Source organism: Argiope bruennichi, chromosome 8 (assembly GCF_947563725.1).
Source record: "Argiope bruennichi chromosome 8, qqArgBrue1.1, whole genome shotgun sequence".
NCBI lineage: Eukaryota > Metazoa > Arthropoda > Arachnida > Araneae > Araneidae > Argiope > Argiope bruennichi.
The window spans coordinates 97667008-97687574 of record NC_079158.1 but is presented as its reverse complement, the minus strand read 5'-3'; the positions used below and the strand labels follow the sequence as shown (position 1 = coordinate 97687574).

At 28.0% G+C, this 20567-nt stretch overlaps 1 protein-coding gene across 2 annotated transcripts in view; it reads left to right on the top strand.

The window, feature by feature from the left end:
• Positions 1-4488: 4488 nt before the first annotated feature.
• LOC129980815 (cytochrome P450 3A24-like) overlaps positions 4489-20567 on the top strand; it is a 33201-nt gene continuing 17122 nt past the window's right edge. Inside the window, exons 1-7 of one of the 2 annotated variants that reach the window (XM_056091205.1) lie at positions 4489-4642; positions 9848-10026; positions 11199-11295; positions 13248-13300; positions 13828-13924; positions 17180-17296; positions 19290-19378. In XM_056091205.1, coding sequence (XP_055947180.1) covers positions 9950-10026; positions 11199-11295; positions 13248-13300; positions 13828-13924; positions 17180-17296; positions 19290-19378 — 530 coding nt within the window. In that variant the 5' untranslated portion in view covers positions 4489-4642; positions 9848-9949. Of the gene's footprint in view, positions 4643-8405; positions 8527-9847; positions 10027-11198; positions 11296-13247; positions 13301-13827; positions 13925-17179; positions 17297-19289; positions 19379-20567 lie in introns of those variants that run through there. The other variant, XM_056091206.1, reaches the window with a different exon arrangement.

The following is a 20567-nucleotide window of genomic DNA, read 5'->3' as shown; positions in this document are numbered from 1 at the left end:
GCTCGTGCAGCGTAGCTGTTAACTAGCTTATAAGCTTTCACCACAGACACTCCCTCCAGTGAGTCGGACGATATGGCTGCTCAGTGGTGATGTATTAGCTGTTGATTCTAAAGCGCCAGTACCCATTTGAGTAGCGCCAAGCATTATGGCGAGAGTGTGTGGGTGAATGGTTGCTGTTGCTGCGTCAAGTGAGTCTGACGACTTTGTGTTGTTGTGTCAAGTGAATCTGACGACTTTGGTTTGCGGTTGGTAGATGGCGCCACAACAGCTGTAAGCAGGTTGAAGGATCATCGTCCGAGGTCACCAATGTAGCGGATTGTGATGAGCGGGGATAGAACCTCGGACCTTGTGGTTTGCAGCCGAGTAACATGACCACAATACAAAAGCAATTGCTCGTGTAGTGTAGCTGTTAACCGGCTTATAAGCTTTCACCACATTACCACATTCACTTCTTCCGAGAGCCGGTTAGACAGACTTCCTTTCAATGAATTTTGTTCAAATTTTTGTATAAATCTACAAATTTAGTATTAAGTTTATATGTCCAGTTTCATCCACCTACCTCAAAGCATTTTTGGGTTGTCGTGTTTTCACAACAGACAGACATAATTCCAAAAATCTGTTTTTCGGATTCAGAGAGGTCTGAATCGTAAAGATTTTCAAAATTTCAAATTTTCTTAATGATTACAATACTTTTTCTTTTCTTCTTTGTATACGAGTAAGATAAACCTTGTTTTAAAAAAGAAGAAAAAGCAAGATGTTGTTTGAAAGATCTTTCGAATTTTTTTGTTTGCTTTTTTCTTCCAATACATAGATATGGATGTAATGGAATTCGATGGAATGTTAGTTCTGTAGCCCATTAGACATAGAAACACTTTTTTTTTCATATTATTTTAACATGCGCATAATGTGATTATCCAATAAAGAAAGGCAGAAATTGTAGCTTTTTTTCATTTCAGGAAAGAACCACTCTATTCTTTTATTGAAGTGAAGATTTATTGAATAATATTATGTATTTGCAGCCACATTTTGGTTATAACTAACTAACAAATGGAGTTTTTATCTTTAATTAACAAAATCAATCTTATTCATCGAAGACAAATCAATAAATTGATGAAAAAATTAGATTATTGAAATGATTGTTCAAAGTACTTATATCCAGAGAGAATTCATAAAAGTGTCGCACGGAAAATCGTTTTGCATATTACGTCAGTGATGTTTTTACTTTCATAACTCCTCGCTGTTTCAATAGATAAACATTAAAATAATAAATTTATTCTAGTCCTAAAAATAGCCAAAATACTAAATTAATTGGTGGTCACTATTTTCTTATTAGGGATGACTAAAGAGGAAAGCAAAGTAAGACGTCCTTTAACCCTTTCTAGGGTCGTGGGAAGCATGCTTCCCACCAAATTTATCAATCTTTGTATGAAATTATGTATGTTGGCATAAGTTCTGACACATTTTTTTAATAAGTCAGAAACTTAGATGCTTCAGTTCTTTATCTCAGACAAAATGATGTGTCTTGATTTGTTACTTAATTATTAATTAACCAAATTAATTAATTAATCAAATTAAATGTATCTAATAAGCTAAATGAATCCCTTTTCTTATTCTAATTTCCAGACTAAAAATATTTTAACATGATAGGACTAGAAAAAAATAGCCTTTTAAAGGGTAAAAGTAAGGGGGAAAAAAGAGATAAATTGATTGAAGAACCCACTCCAGAACTATCATTTAAAAATGCTGTTCTTCAAGGAAACAAATCGAAGCAGATTGAAATATTTACATTATTGCGCTATTAAAAGTAAAAATTGAAAAGTAAATTCAAGTGTAAAAATTGTAAACCACATCCTAAATGGCTTTGTAAGGAAAAAATGCTATTATTGACACCACACCATGAAATGCTTCAACAAAAAATAACACATCCATGCTTTAACAAAACTGCTCTGCCATATTTTAATTCAAATTTCATAAATGAAGGATATTTAATACTCATAATAAACAGATAGATGTTATTAAAAATTCAATTCAATTAATATAAATAAAACTAATTTTAAATTTATGAAATGTATCTGAAAGTTTCTGAAAAGTCATAAACATTTCAAAAATGCCATTGTTCTTGGTTCCAATATTATTAAACTAATATCCAAATTCATTGCATCAATGTAAAATTTATTTCAAATTATAGTTTTTATTTTGGATAATAAGTTGCCATAGGAAACTTATTATCATCTCAAATCACATGATCCTAGTATGATCTGTTATTATTTCAAAAAAATTGAATAGATAAAGGATACATTTCAAAAATCTTTCTTTTCTTGATGTTTTTGGAGAATAAAATTACAGATTTCAATAACATACAATCACAAAATTTAATTTTTTAAAAATTAGGATAATTTTCAGCCTAAATACGCATATCCATCTTTCCAAAATTTATTTATTGAGGCTTTATCCGTTTATATATTTATCTGTTTTTATATTTAAAAGTTTTTAAATTGTATTTTGAAAGACTAAATTTCTTTTTGTCGTATAAGTATGTTAGGAAAAACCATTGTAAAGGAGAAGAAACGATTTACAAAAGAAAGGGAATTAAAAAAAGTTTATTTTTCAGTGGGTATTTTTTTGTAATTAAATTAGTTTATCTTCAACCTTTGCCAATTACATTTTTTTTATTAATTTATCATGGCTCTTTAAGACCGCGAAATATAAATTGAGTCAAGATCGGGGGGTGAGGGAGGGAGTGAAGAACTGGCATGACCAAACAACACACATCTAATACTTTTTTTTTTTTTGAAAATGAAAAAAAAAAGAAAAATATATATATTTATCTTGGCTTAGCAAAGCCCTCCCCTATATTGGTGATCTTGCATGTTGCCCTCTTCTACAAATATGCATGTCACATGGGGATTTTAAAAAACAAATCGCGTCTATAAATATATTAAAACTTTAAATATATCCATAATTCATTTATTAACAAATATCAAGATTATTACAAAATTATATTATTAGTTACGTAAAAAGAAATATTCATTGATTGAAGAAACCGCTGTAAAGATTGCCTAAAAATTAAAATTTAAAAATTAGTTTTACTTATAAACTGAACAGTTACGTCTAGCTGTGTTCTTGCATTTTTGGCTTTTAATAATTGATTTTAAAAAAATTAATTAATTAATTAATGCAAAGATTTACTTATTATGCTTTAGAGTAGATAAAAAATTTTATCTTTTACCTCTAATTGTTAATTTTAATTAAAAATAATAATAATTAAAGATATTTTTTACATATTCATTGCAATTATGTGCATGGATTTTTAAAGCTGTTCTTGAAAACAGGATTTCATGCAGTGTAAGATTATTATCTGAATTGTTTAATTTTTCCAAAGTTTTCCTTGCTTTTGTAAAACACTTCGTTTTAGGCGTTTAATAATCATGTACAGGAACTTTTAATTAGAACCAATCTTATAATTCTTTTTTACTTCAGTATTAAAAAAAAATCCGTGTTGCCATCAAGTTGCAGAAATTTTTCATTTTCCATAATCAATTCCCCTTCCTCCTGAATTTTTTAAATTGCTCATTTTATCAAATCCAAAACTCTTTTTCCTCTGAAATCCATCTTAGAAGAAATTAAACTGTTTTTTTTTTTTTCAATTATTATGTAAATTTAGAATTTGTATTCACAGTAATTAATTAGAGAAGGGTTAAAGTTCTTAAAATCAAATGAAATTCCATAATTGCAACTCAGCTGCTCCTTACTTTTCAAGATTAATTTAATCAAACGTAGAGATCATTTCTTATTTACTTAGTTTTTCTTTTATAAATTATATTTAATAACCACTAACACATTTCTATAAATATATATCATAACTGTGGGGCTTAGTTTTATAAATACTCTAACAGATAAATTGAATGAAGCAAATGGAATTAACTAATTATACTTGACAGTGTTATTACAGTCTATCTTTATAATTTATAATCATAGAATTGGCAATTTTCGGGAAAATTTATTTCTTTTATTTAGCAATTAGACTAATAATATTTTTTAATCGGTTTGCATGGAGCCTCTTGATTAAATAAACAGCCCTAAACAGTCACCAAATCGGAAATTCTATACTTCCTCAAACTACCGGTAACAATTAGAGTGCCTCAATACAGTGGAGCAATATTGCGATACTCTAGTTCGCACTCTGGAAAAGCACTTCAGTTCCACAATATTGAAACACTTTAGTAATAACAATTTTGATTTTTACTTTAATAACAAAAATTTATAAATGTGACATTTCACATTTACAAGGAATCCTACGAATGTATGAAATAATGACATTAGCTATTTTCTTGAAAAAGTAATTTTGGAACTGTTCTAAAACGATATTTTATATAGCTCACAAAGATAGCAGATAATAAACGTAATTTTTATTATTTCCCTCACATTCAAGGTCGTCGGTGTGGCGTTCTAATCGTCAGGTCTCGTTGCTATAGGGATGGAAGAAGAATCGTGATAGCGAAGCGTAGGGTTGAATTTGAAACAGTGCATTTTCTGCTGTCAATTCATATTAGGAAATATTGTGCTTGTCACGTTCATTATCAATACTTTTCAGGAAAGTGGCTATATCGGAAGAGGTTGCTTTTCCCCTCATTAAAAAGAGGTAATATTTACGTAATGTCTTACTTTCGAATCGGATTGTTTTAGAATTTTTATTTTTAAAAACATAGTTTAAACTTAAGTTGGTTTTCCTTTATACAATTTTTATTGTTGTTTTTAATAGAATAACTTTACTGATAAATATTAACTTTTCTTTAGTATGTTCATTTTACTTTAATAAGTTAAAAAATTATTACCATAATAGAAATGCGAATAACTGAATTTTTAACAGGGAAAGAATAAAACATTTTTTTTAATATAACCGACGTTAGGCATTCTCTTTATAATTGGTAAGAAAAATTTTAAATTCAAAGAATGTATTTTATAAAAATGTTTTAATTATTTAAAATTAATTTTTGTACTTAAATTTATTTATTAACTATCTAAAGTATTTATAATTAAAAACGTAATTTATATTTTGAAATTGGAATCTTAGTTGAGTCGTTAGGATTTTAAAATGTTCATTTTTACTGCTTACAAAATATTTTACATAAATTCTTGTTAAGGAATCTTTCAGAGTTTCTTCATTTGAGTAATTTTAGCTTTATTCTAATCTGTGTAATAATATATTATACATTCAAATACATCAGCATCACATGTACAAGGATTTGGATTTTCCTAACTAATTATTCAAAAAACTCCATGTCATAAATTATGGAAAGATGCGAAGGATGCGGTTAGTTATTCTAGGAACGCTAGAGATATTTTGGATTGATCAAAATAAACAAATAAGACTGATAAAATTATTTTTAATGGTTAAAACATTCAAATCCCGGATTTCAGAGTTTCAAATATCAAACCTATGAAAGATTCTTCTAGAAAAATGATTATAAAATCTCCAATTTTTTTTATATTGAACAAACTCAGTAATTGGCTTGAAACTCATACTAATTAACACATTACTGACGAAATATTTAATAAAAAACAAGTAAATATTTAATAAAAGATTTTAGAATATATTTTTGTCTATATATTTCTTATTTGATATATATTCTTTATATAAACATAATGTAAACTAATAATAATTTAATGCGATAATCTTTAATTAAAATCATTTATAAACTCTCGATATCATAATTTTTAACTAAATAAAATAGTTTTTTGGTAAGCGATTCCGAGTAATTATATTGATATTAAAAATATCGTTCATTCAGAACACGTTGTTTAAAAATTCCATCATTGTTTGTGATTGAAATTGAAATCAATATTTTAATTTCAATACATCAGAATTCGAATTTTTTCAATGAAACAAGGTGATTTTACATTTCAAAGATCTTCCAATACAACTCATGTAGTTGAGTGTATTTCGATAACATTCAAAATGTTTCGGAACCTTTTGATGGAGCAGCAGATGCAACAATGTTTACACTAGCAGATTACGTCATGGTCACGTGGGAAGAAAAATCTTTTCTATTTTGAGAAAGAAAATATCGATCGAATTGTTCTTATCGTCTTATTACATTTTATGAAAAGATCATTGTTTTCATGCATTTTTTTTTTTTTTTTTTTTTTTTTTTTTTTTGTTCACGCTCTTTAACTTCTTTTCTCTCTCAATTACTTAATTTGACTTTCATTTTTCTGTAGATGAAATTTTGTGATAGATATTTCATCCACTTCCGAATATGCTAAGTAGCTAATGTGTCATCGCGTTGATTTTATTTTTTGTTTTTTTATCACCACCTAAATTTTTATTATTTTCTTTTGTTGTCTATATTTTTTTCTTACATTTAAATATATTAATGAGAAATGTTTTAATTTTTATTATTATAATTAACATATTTTCAAGCTTTCTGTTTGGTATGGTTACAATACACTATGCAATAACATTAACATTTAACAAATGTAGTATGTATCACTGCTGAGCATTCAATATTATTCTTCCAAAAACCGTGGAAATAACATCAAAACTAAGACATACTTACTAGATTTTTTGTCATTGATTTGTAAGTTCCATACCATTAAGGAAAATCTGTTGAAAATATAATATTACTTAGAAATGTTTGACAGACATCCGAAAATTGTCCTTTAAATTAATATTTATATACCAAGTTAGCAAGAATTTTAATATTTAGTTATTTAATGACATGCAATAACCAGAAAACGTCGTACTTCAATAAAAATGAAAATTCCTAGTCTACGACCCAATGTTTAAATTAGCAGATCTTCAATTATTAAACAATGATATCTCACTACAGAGTCCATCTTTTTGTTTAAGGAAAATCGTTTGCTCAGTGATTCTTGTCATTCTGAAGGATTTTCGTTTTTGGAAGGAGAAATATTTTTTTTAAACAAGCCCTACTTCATATTTCAAATAAAAATTTTAAAATGACTTTTTTACAAAAAAAGTTTTAAAAAGTATTTAATGAGTGTTTGATGCGAAATTCATCAAATTAGATAACGAATAACTTCAGATATCATATTCTTTTTGGTTTAACAGATATAAAAAGAGATAAAAAAAATAACACATAATAGCACAAATCAACGCAAAATTTATCGGTAAATTTACATCCGATTAAGATATATAGAGTTATTTTAAATATTAAAAATTTGATAAATCCTAATTAGAAAAAAATTTGGCTAAGTTTAGGAGAAATAATTTAGAGCTGAACTACATTTTCATCTATTCCTTCATTGCCCCCAAAATGCCTAGTTATGACTCTAAAGAATCGTCTAACTTTATGGTCAATTTCCCATGTAGCTACACTTTTATGTACTGATTTAAACCTAGAAAAATACCACTAAACGACATTCAAAAATCAAAAAATTAAAACGAAAATTAATTCTTTCTTGCAAATACAATATTTTTTCAGGTTTAACAATTAAGTTTTGAAAGGTTAGCGTTAATACTATATACAAAGTAGAATTTATGCATGCAATAGACTATAGATATTTTCCCTATCTTTATTTATTGACGTCATCTGTTCAGCTAAAATATGGTTAAAATTTCACCATATTTTAGCGTCATTTAACCATAAAAAAGCCTAATTTAAAAAACATTTTTAATGTTTATTAATATCTGCTATTTCTAACTTAAGTATTGATACGCACATCGTTATAATTCATTAATTTCTATATTTATTATTATTCATAGCATTTTTACTTACAAAAATATCACTTACCATTCATAATATATATGGTACTTATACCAAATTGCCCCTATGTAATAGGTACTTTTATCCGTATCATTCAGTGTTGGATATTTCACTGATGCACTATTTTGGAAAGTTTTGCAAACACAAGTTATTTCAGCATAAAACCAATCTATGAACAAAAATAAGCTTCTATTATATGCGATTTATTGGATGACTCGCTGATTTTTTTATTATTATTTCAGATATAATAACTGTTTCCTTATATTCAAACTGAGTCAATAGAGGAAAGTCTAGATGTTTGTATATTTACATAACTTTTCTAGCGTTCTTCCGTTCTTTCTCACGTGTACACCTTATAAGGATGACTCTCTGAAATGAATTACTATTATTCTCCATAGATATATCCTTTTAAAGTAAATCAATTGGGAAAAATCGAGACATTTGTCTACTATCATTTCGTTATCGCAACAGCGGAGATTATTATCACTGGGAATCTCAAACGTCCAAAAAAGGATTTTTACATATTTCATCTTTGAGATCTGAAATTATCACCTTTCCTTATTTGGATACAAGCGAAAGAGAGAAGTGTTGAAATATGGTCTTATTGTGGTAAAAACGATCGTAAAAACGATCAGTAAAAACGATCGTCTATAAAAAGTATGGCCTATATTAGAATTGCACTCAAACCTGATGAGAATTTTTGCTCTAAAACTGAAATTGCTGCTCGTATTCATTATTTTTTCACGAACTTCAGGACTTCTTGGTTATTTGTGTGACTTGGAGAAGACAGACGAAGGTTGATATTAGAAAGGAATAAATTCATTTAAATTTTTGTTATACGCCACTTGGCAGTGGCGGTCGAGACATTGCAATTTTGAAGTGGCATAACTTAAAAAACTATGTTGTGGTGTGATTCATGTTTGAATAATTTATATTTATCGTTTTGGGTTAATTTTGAATTTTTTATAATTTAGTTAATAAAATTGAAAGCTAAACTTTTGACTTGAAAATTAAAAAAAAAGAAATTATATAATTTTTAATATTTAATTAATTTTAAATAAAAATTTATGTTTGAAATAAACATTCTCCATACTTTTCCTTTTAGTTCTCTTTTTTGTTTATAAGGAATTACGCAAATGCAGTCGAACAATTAAAAGTCATGAAATATTGGGTTAAAAAAGATATATAGTCGGAAGATTGATTTCGTATTTGTTTACGAAAAATATAATTCAGTATTTTTAAATTATTTCTATTCGTACATTATTTTCCCTTTTCCTGTTTATTTTTCTATTTTTTGACTTACAACAGTATTTTTCTGCCTGAAAAGTTGTTTAAATCCCATTATTAAAATTTTCTTAACTGTTATTGTAATTTTATGCAGTGTCATCTAACCTTTAAAATGTACATTTAAAAGAAATGCGTCATGTTACTATTCATAAGCAGTAATGAGAAATCGAGGCTGGTTTAAATTTTGTACTTGGGGAAACAAAAACATTCTCTTCAGGAAAAAAAATGCTATATTTTCTTACATTTCTCTTGAATGTTGGAAGCTCTAAAATAGAGCTTGCAATACCTTTTGGATTGATTTAGATATTACTAGAAAATTAAATATATTAACGATAAAAGTTCAGCAATAACTTTATATGACTCTTTGCATGTAAATAGCTTGAAATATGGAAATTACAAAATATTCTTAGTTGTTCCATAATGGGTCTGTTTAGTGCTAAATTTTAAAATTTTATATATTCATTATTTGTCTAGATTTTGGATCATTATTAATGTCAAATTATATTCTCTTCAGGAAAAAAAATGCTATATTTTCTTACATTTCTCTTGAATGTTGGAAGCTCTAAAATAGAGCTTGCAATACCTTTTGGATTGATTTAGATATTACTAGAAAATTAAATATATTAACGATGAAAGTTCAGCAATAACTTTATATGACTCTTTGCATGTAAATAGCTTGAAATATGGAAATTACAAAATATTCTTAGCTGTTCCATAATGGGTCTGTTTAGTGCTAAATTTTAAAATTTTATATATTCATTATTTGTCTAGATTTTAGATCATTATTAATGTCAAATTATATTCAAATTCTTTATCTGCTTGTATTTCAGAATAAGAAAGGAGCTCATAAATGGACAAGCTGGGATATTGAAACTCGATTGCTGAAAGGTTGAAATCTGTCTGTTGAAGAAAATAATATTGAAAATTTTAAAATGTTGGATATAGCTTCCATTTATGGACCTTTGATAGCAGGTCTTCTAATTGTTGTAATCTCCGTTCTATTCTATTGGTAAGAATGATATTTTTTTATCTATATATTATTTTTTGCGCCTATTGTTATTAATGTAATTTTAATTGAAATATTTAATGAAATTTATTTGAAGAATTAAAAATTATATTTGAAGTGAAATTATATAATTCTCTATGTCCTTTCTAAATTTATTTGATTAGAAAAATTAAGAAAGAATATTTTTTTAAAAATAATGTCTTAGCTATAAGGCCTAATATCTAACAGATTAAAAATTCCATTCTTTTATATTAAATTTGTAAAGAAAAATGCATCAATAATTTGTCCAAAGCTAATACTTTTCTTCTAATATAAAAATCAGTTGATAAAGCTAAGAATTTTCTATAAAATGTGAAGTTTAAAAAGTTTCTAGAATTTTAAATTATGTTGAACTTTTAAGCGAACTTAAATTTAAAAAAATAATTTTAAGCTTTTAAATTCGGCCAACTTATGCACAATGTCCATTGAAGTTTAATTTTTTAGACGATTTCTTTCCAAATGTGGCAGTCTTCAGGATGTATATTGGCAACCCTAAAATATGTTTATTACTATGTATTATAGTCATTCAAAATTGGCCAATCTTCGGGCGGCATTTATTATTTTGTTGTTATTGACAATATTCTGGACACTAAGCTTAAGTTTTGCATGTAAATTATATAAAGTACTCAAAGCTTATGTTTTTAAATTTTATAACTCAATTATAAGTTTTTTTTATATTTAGTGCAATTCTGCAATTTCTAATAGAAATATGGAATGCTAATTTACGTTAAAAAATTATGCATTGTTTTAAGCTTCGAATTCTTGTTATTTCTTCTACCATTAAATTGTCATTTAAACTTTCAAGTAAATAAAGGAATTTAAGTTTTACACACAAAAAAAATTAAGAGATGAACTTATTTTTGAAAACGGATAATCTAAACTAATTTATCTTTTTTTAATAATTTTTCCGTTGTATTATTAAGGGAATTACCTCTTGTCTAATTAAAATATGGAAAAAGAGCAAAGTTAAATTTTTGTCGATAAAAAATACAAAAAAAAAAAAAAAAAAAAATTAAAATTAAACATTTTAGTCATGAAAGAGAACCTTAAGTGTTTTAGAGGCTATTAAATATAGCCAGCGCTTTATACTTAAAAGTGAATACCAAATACTTTATTATTTTTTATTCTTCTTCTAGGTATTCCACACGAAATTTCGAATATTGGTCAGAAAGAAATGTGCCTTTCGTGAAGCCCACCCCCTTTGTGGGCTCCGTCTATGATTACACCAAGAGAGTAAGTAAACCTTTGTAGTATGTATTTTTACCTATAGAATTAATGTACCTATTTATTTCGCTTTTAAAAATACTTTTTTCTACTATAATTTAACCTTTTTTCTTGTGGATATGTAAATGTCACATCAGTTATTTTTTCTTTGGTGGGTTCATTATGTCAGTAGGATTTCACTTTGCTGTAAACAATCCTTTAAGTTCTAATTTCTTTTGTGGATAGTTTTTTTTTTCTGCTTTTCGTTCCTTTTTTCTCAATCTTTGTGTGATGAATTGATGGCTGTTAAGGAATACAAGAATTGATTGCAACGTCGAAAGAGACGTCGTATCTTTTCTTCAAGTGACTTGAGCAAATAAATGGCAGAGAAGGGCATAGGGAGATAGACACATGTTATACTTTTATGCAAACCCCCGGCAGGGAAACACCCCGAAATGAGGATGATATGCTTCCGGTATGGTGGTTGGATCTCGCCACCCTGGTGAGTATATAAATAGGTGGTGGATCTGGCTCCTCCCATCGATGACGGGACGTACTTCCTTCGGGAAGGGGTGTACCGTGGCCGGTGTCGGCCCTTAGGACTCAACCACAGTTCCCGCCAATGTTGCTATTGCTGTGGTCCGTTCATTCAGTATTCTTTATCCGTGTGCCTTCGGGCGGGTCGGAGAGTCAGTGATATGACTATACTTTTATGCAACTATGACTTGCTTATGACTTCTGCTAACGAACGTAACCAAATTTATTAATCAAGAACTCGTGATAATAAGAAATGTATGAATCTTCTGTTGGTCAAAATGCCCTTGATTCACCTAAGCACCTCGTGAAATGTTTCCAATGTGTAGGGGTAGGTTGCTTTTCCTAGAGGAGCTTTAACATATCGCTCGTAAGAATATCAAGAAACCTTCGATAACCAGCCAGGCAGAAATAAGCAGTTTGTTGCAAAATGCCTATCAATTTTTCAATTATGTTAATTGAGAGTCATTAAAAAGAACCTATAACCGATATCCTAAATTCGTGTTAAAATTTCATTTTTATTTGCTAACGTATTCAAAGCTTATGTTTTAAAATTTTATAACTCGATTGCAAATATTTTGACATTCAGAGCAGCTCTGGATTTGTTAAAGTAAAATAAAATATTATCTTACATTTAGAAGATGTTAATTGTTTTATGCGTCGAATTCTTATTATTTCTTTTATCGTTATTGCTGATATTAGCTAAGGATTTTAAGTATATGTATTTTAGTTATTTAGATGTATTTAGTCACTATATGAAATGATAAGATAAAAATTAATATTTCTTAAATGTTTATGTATTGAAAATATGTTAAATACTACCCAAAACTAATTATAAGTTTGTATTAACACTATCATGCCAAAAAATATAATATTATCTAGATTTTCGTTTCAAATGTTTGATGTTAAGAGGTTTCAATAAGCCCTATTTCGACTGCTTAAAAAAGAATTACTAAAAAAAGTTACTAAAAAAATTGTTAACATCTATGTTTGTTCGGTGTTTTTAAGTATTAAGTGCCCAGTAACAGATTTACATTTAGACTACTGCTTGGGACCATTTAACAGACAAGAGATTACAAGTGGCTAGATTAAAAATGTTATAAGAGGCTAGAAATAAAATGTTATAAGAAGTGAAACATGTTAATGACATTAAAATGCTTTAAAATATTAACTAAATCAACTTTTGTGTTAAAAGAGGAACCTATAAAAGAGGAACCTATCTACGTTTTATTTCACTGCAAATATCAGACATAAATATTGAACCGGCATTTATAGTTTAGCATTTATAGCATTTATTTTTTATAGCATTTATAGTAAAAATATAAATATTATACCTAATGTATTTTTTGACAAAATGTGAATAGATTTGGTTATTCGTTAAATTGATAAGACGAAAAATTACTTTGTTACTGAATATTTTTATTACGTGTGTTATAATTTCTTCGCAGCCCATTCATGAAGTTGATGAAGAGAGATACAAAAAATATGGACGTCTGTATGGGTAAGTGTCTGTAATCTCTTTTTGTAATTTTCACTTATTTAGACAGCAAAATACTCGCATGTTATCATGATATAACACATACTGCTTTATGGTGGTTGATGCGCAATTTTTTTTTTATCGCCTGCCGAGTATTGGTGACACTCCAAAGATTCGATTTAAAGTTAAAACAATTTAATGAATAATACACACACTTTTGCCCAGGTTAACAAGGTGAAACGATTTCTCAAATTCTTGTCCCTCAAGGGCAATATGTATGTTACGAAAAATACCTTTGACATTCTATTTTCTACAGATGATTATTTTCGTACTTAACAGATGATAAAACCAATAAAAATCAATGATTCTTTCAAAAAATTTGTTTTTCTGAAATTTTACAAATAAAAAAAGTTATAGTCTCAGAATTCCTCTTAAGTAATAATCAAGGAATAACTCTTCTAAAAGAATATTTTATTTAATATTTCATTCAATGTGAAAAAAGTACGAGGACACCCACAAAATTAAAAGTTATTTTCTATTTCTCTTTTCAGCACATTTGAAGGAACTCGTCCATTTTTGATGATAGGAGATCCTGCGCTTCTGCGAGACATCATGGTTAAGGATTTCCACATATTTCCAAATAGAAGAGTAACTATGTTTATTAATTTTACAAATGCATTTTTACCCTATTTCTTTTAAACTGGAAACTTTATTTAAACTTTATTTTTATGCGGAGATTTTGGAGAATTACCGTACGAATTATGTTGAATAGAAATTAAGAAAAATTAATCTTTTGCTGTTAAAAAAATTTTAAAAAAATGTCCAATTTGAATTAGACAAAAAAAAGTAGTTCAGCAAATAATAATTTTGTCTCCAATTTTGAGTTGATATTTATTTCTATTAGGAAAATTAATTTGTTAGAATGACAAATATAAATAACATTGAAATAAACATTGAAAAATAATGATAAAAATAACATTAAATGATTGTAATGATAAAAATAACATTAAAACAATAAAATTGAAAGGTTATGATATAGAAAATATAACTTTATTATATTGTTACGGGGGGGAAATCTGGTTAGGTGGGTTGTACAATGAAGAGTTAAATACATCTTGAAAGAAGTAACGATTCTTATTCTATGTGGAAACAGGCTACACATGCAAAAAACAGATGTAGCCTACAGAAAACAGAAAGACATAAATAGCAAATTGATGATAAGCAATCGCAACAACACAAAGCACTCAGAGAGAATTCGCTGGAGATAATCAAGAAAATCTTCGTTTCAGTACTCATATCTCTCAACTTATTTCACTATTGATAGACTCACCAGTCCCGTCACTCATTTTTTTTCCGTAACTAGTTAAAGAATCTTCTAGAATAATCTCTGAAAATCAAGTTCTAATGAAGTTATTTTTATATTCTCAAATATTCTGGGATTTTTGCTTTTTGTCGAAAATTCGTCGTCTAATCGTGAAATGGTCGCCAAGATTGTAGCCAAGGCCGGAGATTATTGACTCGTCATTCATGTAGCACCATTATTGTATTTGTGAAACTATTTTCCATACCAACAGATTATATTATAAATTCATATTAAATATATGTCAAAGTGAATATTACAAATTTGTAAAAATATTCATATTCTTGTATGTATTTTAATTTATTTTGTATATGTAAGGAAATCATTTCAGAAGTGCAGATGCATTAATTTCTTCAGAAAACTTTATATAGAAAGAATCATAGATTTTTTTTGGTTAAAAGTCATAACAGCTGGTGCCATGGCAACGAGTAATTATTTTTAATGCATTAGTAATTTAAAAGAATCGCACATGAAATCTTAAAATAAATCTTTAAACTATTTTCGATTTAAAAAAATATGTTTCGGTTTAAATTGGTATAAATAAAATAGATTTTAGCCTCTCTTTTTTTGTGCATTTATTTATTTTTTTGAATTAAAAGCAACTGAAATCGGACGAAAAAAACTCCGATGTTTCGATACTTCGATATTTACAGTTATAAATTTGCTTCTTATGTAACGGATTAAACGGATTCAAAATTCATATACCAGTGCTTGGTTGAATACATAAAGGTTTCTTCTTATCAATGCTATTGAATTTTATTCAGTTTCACTGTTTCCAGATGTTGCTCCATTGTTCTTTATCTTTTTACTTGGAAAACATTTATTTTTCTAAGCACTTAAGAAAGTGATAAGCTTTGTTCAAAATATATTTTAGTATTTCTATCAACAGATTTTTTTTTTTCATTTCTTTAAAGTTATCAGTAATTGTCCTTATATTTGAAAGTAACGTTAAAATGAGGTCATATACCATAATATTTGCCTTCAGCGAAAACCAGAAATCTAAAAGAGATAAAGTACAGTTTGTATTGATGTTTATTTGATATATCATTGACGTGTTTATGATTATGTAAAATGAAAATAATTATAATAATTAAATATAAATGAAATAATTATTAATGATTATATAAAATGAAATAATTGTAATGATTAGATATAAATGAAATAATTATTAATAATTATTTCATTTTATATATAATCATTAATAAAAAATTAATCCAATTAAGAATGTTAATTTATCATTTGGCAGAAATGATTTAAAAACAAGACAGAAAAAATATTAGGGATAAATAGTCAGTGATTTTATTTATAATAAAATAATTTATTCTACACCTACATCTTTAATATGTTTGGCACTTAACTTACACCTATTTCATTATTACGGTTATTATAATTCTGTCTTGAAAATGCAGATTCATGGAGATCTTATTTTCCCCTCAGTTAGGCTCTTGACACTATGGAACGACAGAAATTCTACTCCAATAACTTTTAGTATTGACCTATAGGCCGTTGACCTATAGGCAGTTGATGACAAGACAGTATCATTGTAGTGTCCACCATCCAGTAACATTTCAGCATTCTAAACTAAATATTGTCTAAATTTGGTAATTCTAGATCAAGCACCTAAGTAGGCGCTTTACAGATTTGTGTAGCCTGTAGAGTCTCAACACACACACACACACATATGCATGTAGTATAATTTTGGCAGTTATGTGGCCGTAAGGAAGAGACTTTTTGAATCAACTTCAGTTTATTTTACCACAGCAGACATAATTTTTTTCACTGGAACAAAAGCACGATACATTCGTTTCCACCAGAAGACAAGAGTGAAAAAGACAGAATTTTTTTCCTTATTATATAGATAGATTGTTACGCGATTCTGATAGGGATTTTTTAGATGCACGTTGACTTAGGCTAGGGAATCTTAGGTATCTCTCGGAAAAAATGCATGAGTGTTAATGATTTTTATCCCCTCACTGACAGCGTGAGAAACAAAGGAGTCAGAAATTTTTTAAGCGTTTATTAGAAATAACTAAATAAAAAAAGTTGGATTTTAATCAAGAAAGAAATGAACATTTTAGTATGAAGTTCGCATGGACTAATTTAAGATTAAAATTAGAAAATTAATTAGGATTTAAATTAAATTAAAAGCTATCATTATACATATACATTGTTAGAAGATATTAATATGAAATTGTAGAGATCCGGTTTAAAAATTTCAAAAAAAAAAAAAAATTCTATAGATACATGTTTATTGAATTTGAAATAATAATTTGAATACTGAATAAATATTAATTGAATAATAAAAAAATAATAATCGAATTTGAATAATAAAAATTTGATCGTTTTCGATGTTCATCAAATACATTCGCTTTTGAAATAGATTAATCTTAGAAAAGAAATCAAACAGATTCCATGTTTCCATTGACAGGTCAGTACTATGGTATTGTCATTTGAGGAACAATATTTTGACAAGAATGTATTATTATAAATTGATATTGCATGCTGTAACTAATTTTTTAATGATTTTTTTTCTGTTATTTTAGCCTCTGAGTTCAGGAGATCCTATCATGGACAACAATGTTTCTTCTGTGACTGGAGAGGATTGGAAAAGAATTAGAACCATCATCACGCCTACATTTTCTACAGGAAAGATAAAACGAGTGAGTTAAAAATGAAATTAAAACATTGCTTTTCTTAAATTATCCTTTCAACTTTTAACATAATGCTAATGGAAATTCTGTTTAGAAAGTAAGTATAAAATAGTGCATTTAAATAAAAATATGAATTTTCATTTCTAAGTTTGTGTTAATGTGTGAAAACCTTGAATATGTTATTATAGAATGAAATTGAATAATTCGATGTGCAGTAAAATTTTAAAGTCTTGATTCATTAGAAGTCATTTGACTTCTGCGGTATATTTATGGAATATGTAAACATACAGAACGTATAGTTTAATGCTAATCTAAATTTTAAAAAATTCTATAAAATTAAAGTGTCGGAATGCTTGCTTAGAAGGAGACATTTTGACTTGATTATGCCTTCATTACTTTTTCGTAACTAAACAATTTTCATATATTGTTGACATTCAACTACTGAACTACGGAAGACAGGGTTAAGCTGTGGAATTTGCGAGATTTACAAGAAGAAAGACAGAAAGGAAGAAAAAGAAATGAATGTTTCAAAGACGAAAGGCTTGTATTGAAGCTACATAATCTTGAAGCTAGATACATACATCATAGCTTTTTTATCGAGATCAAATGGCCATAACACTCATGTCTATATATCATTTGTGAATAATTAATTGTATAGTAGCTTCTAGTAATCTTTTTTTGCTAGCATTTATGCGTAATTAATTTATGTGTAATTATGTGTTTATACTGATTGCACAGTAATGCCAATCTGAAACATTTGTATGTTTACTTTTTCAAATAGTAATAAATAAATAAATACAAAAAAATAAAAATAAATACATAAATAAAATGATTTGATAATAAATTATTAACCAATTTATTTGAGATAGAAACGTTTTTAACAACGAAAATTTAATTAAATAATACCTTAATATTTAATAATTTTAATGAAAATTTAAACTGAAGATTAATTTTTGAAGCTCTTTTTTTCCTGTATTCCAGCCTTTATCTATAAGTATTTATTTAAATGCAACTAAAAATAAAAAATAAAATGTTTAAAAAGTAGTAGATAAAAAAATATTTAGAACTGGAAAAGAAAGCTCCATTTCGTTCGTAGACTAAACAGACTCCCAATTTTACTAGTCCTTTCTACCCACTATGTACGACCTTGACTTCAACCTTTCTTTCCGTCTGATTGTTTACTTCTGTCAAGGTCAAACCGAATCCCTTCAGCAACGAGATTCAAGGTTATTTCAAAGTCACCATTTTTGTTTACTATTACTGATCTAGCAACACCAAATTAAAGCTTTCTAGAGAAGAGAAAGGAGGCGGGGAAAAAAAGAGGAGCTTTATTGCCGCTTATTGGCATCATCGGTCTTTTTATTGGAGCTTCATATCTATCAAGGGGGGAAAAAAAACTACAAATTTTTTCATTTCATCACTGATTGATCTTAAATGTATGATTTTATCATTGTAAGAATTTGTAGCCTGTTGTATTTTTTCTTCTTGAATTTTAAGATTTTTCATTTTTGTATTAATATTTTTTCTGAAGTTATTGCAGTAAATCGCCAAAATTTCGTTTAACTTTTAACTAATTGAAATACCCCCCCCCCCAAAAAAATGCTCTCAGTTATATAATTTGACCCTCCAAAACATATATATACTGGATTTGATTGCTTCTGGCCAATCAGTCTGTCCAGCAAAGTGCCGACACCAAAACCTTGCACACATATACATCTTTATTAATAGTTAAAATTATTTATCCAAACGGAAATATATTATAATATTGAATTGTCTTCACCCACCCACGTAATTGGTAATGAGAGGATAATTAATAAAATTTATGTAATTAATGAATGAAATGGATTTAATGACACGTCGTAAAACTATATGAAATAATAATAATAATAATGACAAATATTTTCAATTAAATCTACCTTCTTTAAAATTCTTTTTAAACGTTTGCTTGTTTGTATTTATGAATTTTACCGTATTTTTCTGTAATTAAAAACACATTTTCCAGATGATGGGAATTTTTAAAGAATGTTCGGAGACGGCTATACAAAATTTCAAAAAAGCTACTAAGAACGACGAACCGGTAGAACTTAAAAGGTAAGTTAATTTACAATGTAATAAAATATGTATTTTGCATATTTGTGTAATCATTTTATTATTTAAATATGTATATAATCTCAAAACAACCCGAAACTTCCGTAACTTCTCTTTAAAACGACTTGGGTATTTGAGAAATTCCTTGTATAACATGAGGTTGTGGCGGATTGGGATAAGCGAGGATAGAATCCGGGATCTTGTGGTTCGCAGCTCAGTAACATGACCACGATACAAAAGCAATTGCTCGGGTAGCGTAGCTGTTAACTGGCTTATAAGCTTTCACCACAGACTCTCCCTCCAGTGAGTCGGAGGTGAGACGAACGATATGACTGTTGAGTGGTGATGTATTGGTTGTTGATTCTAATACGCCTGTACCCATTTGAGTAGAGCCAAGCGTTATGGCGAGCGTATGTGGTTGCTGATGCTGTTGCTGCGTCAAGTGAGTCTGATGACTTTGGTTGCGGGTAGATGGCGCCACAATAGCTGTATGAAGGTTGAAGGTTCATCGTCCGAGGTTACCAATATAGCGGATTGGGATGAGCGAGGATAGAACCTGGGACCTTGTGGTTCGCAGCCCAGTAACATGACCACGATACAAAAGCAATTGCTCGGGCAGCGTAGCTGTTAACTGGCTTGTAAGCTTTCACCACAAGGTTTTGCGCATTGTTCATTTTAACTAGTTTTTAGTATAGTTTTTCTTTAAAGGGTAAAAAGTATTAGAACAGAATTATTACTGCAAATGCTGCTTTTCTGCTGCTTTCTGCTTCGGCTGTACTATATTGCTGTGTTTTTGTGCATTTCTTGAGGAATAAAGCATCGTTATCCATAATGAGCTTGTTCAACTTTTTATTATATAAGCCAAGAACAGATTTTCGGGGGGTTTTTTCTGAATGTTGCTTTACAAAATGATTTTTTTTTTGTGATTATTAATATAGCATATAGCAAAAATTTAATAAACAAAAAATTTATTATGAGTTATAAGGAAATATTTATTCTAAAACTTATTATTTTCATAACAATGCCCTAATATATTAGTACTGACTTCAAGAAAAACTTTAAAATGATTACTTTTATATGAATTTCCATAAGTAGGTATTATATTTATAATAAAAAAAAGCTGTTGATTAAAATTTTGATTAAACGTCTTTTCATTTATATTTCATTATAAATAAATCCTTAAAAAGGCATA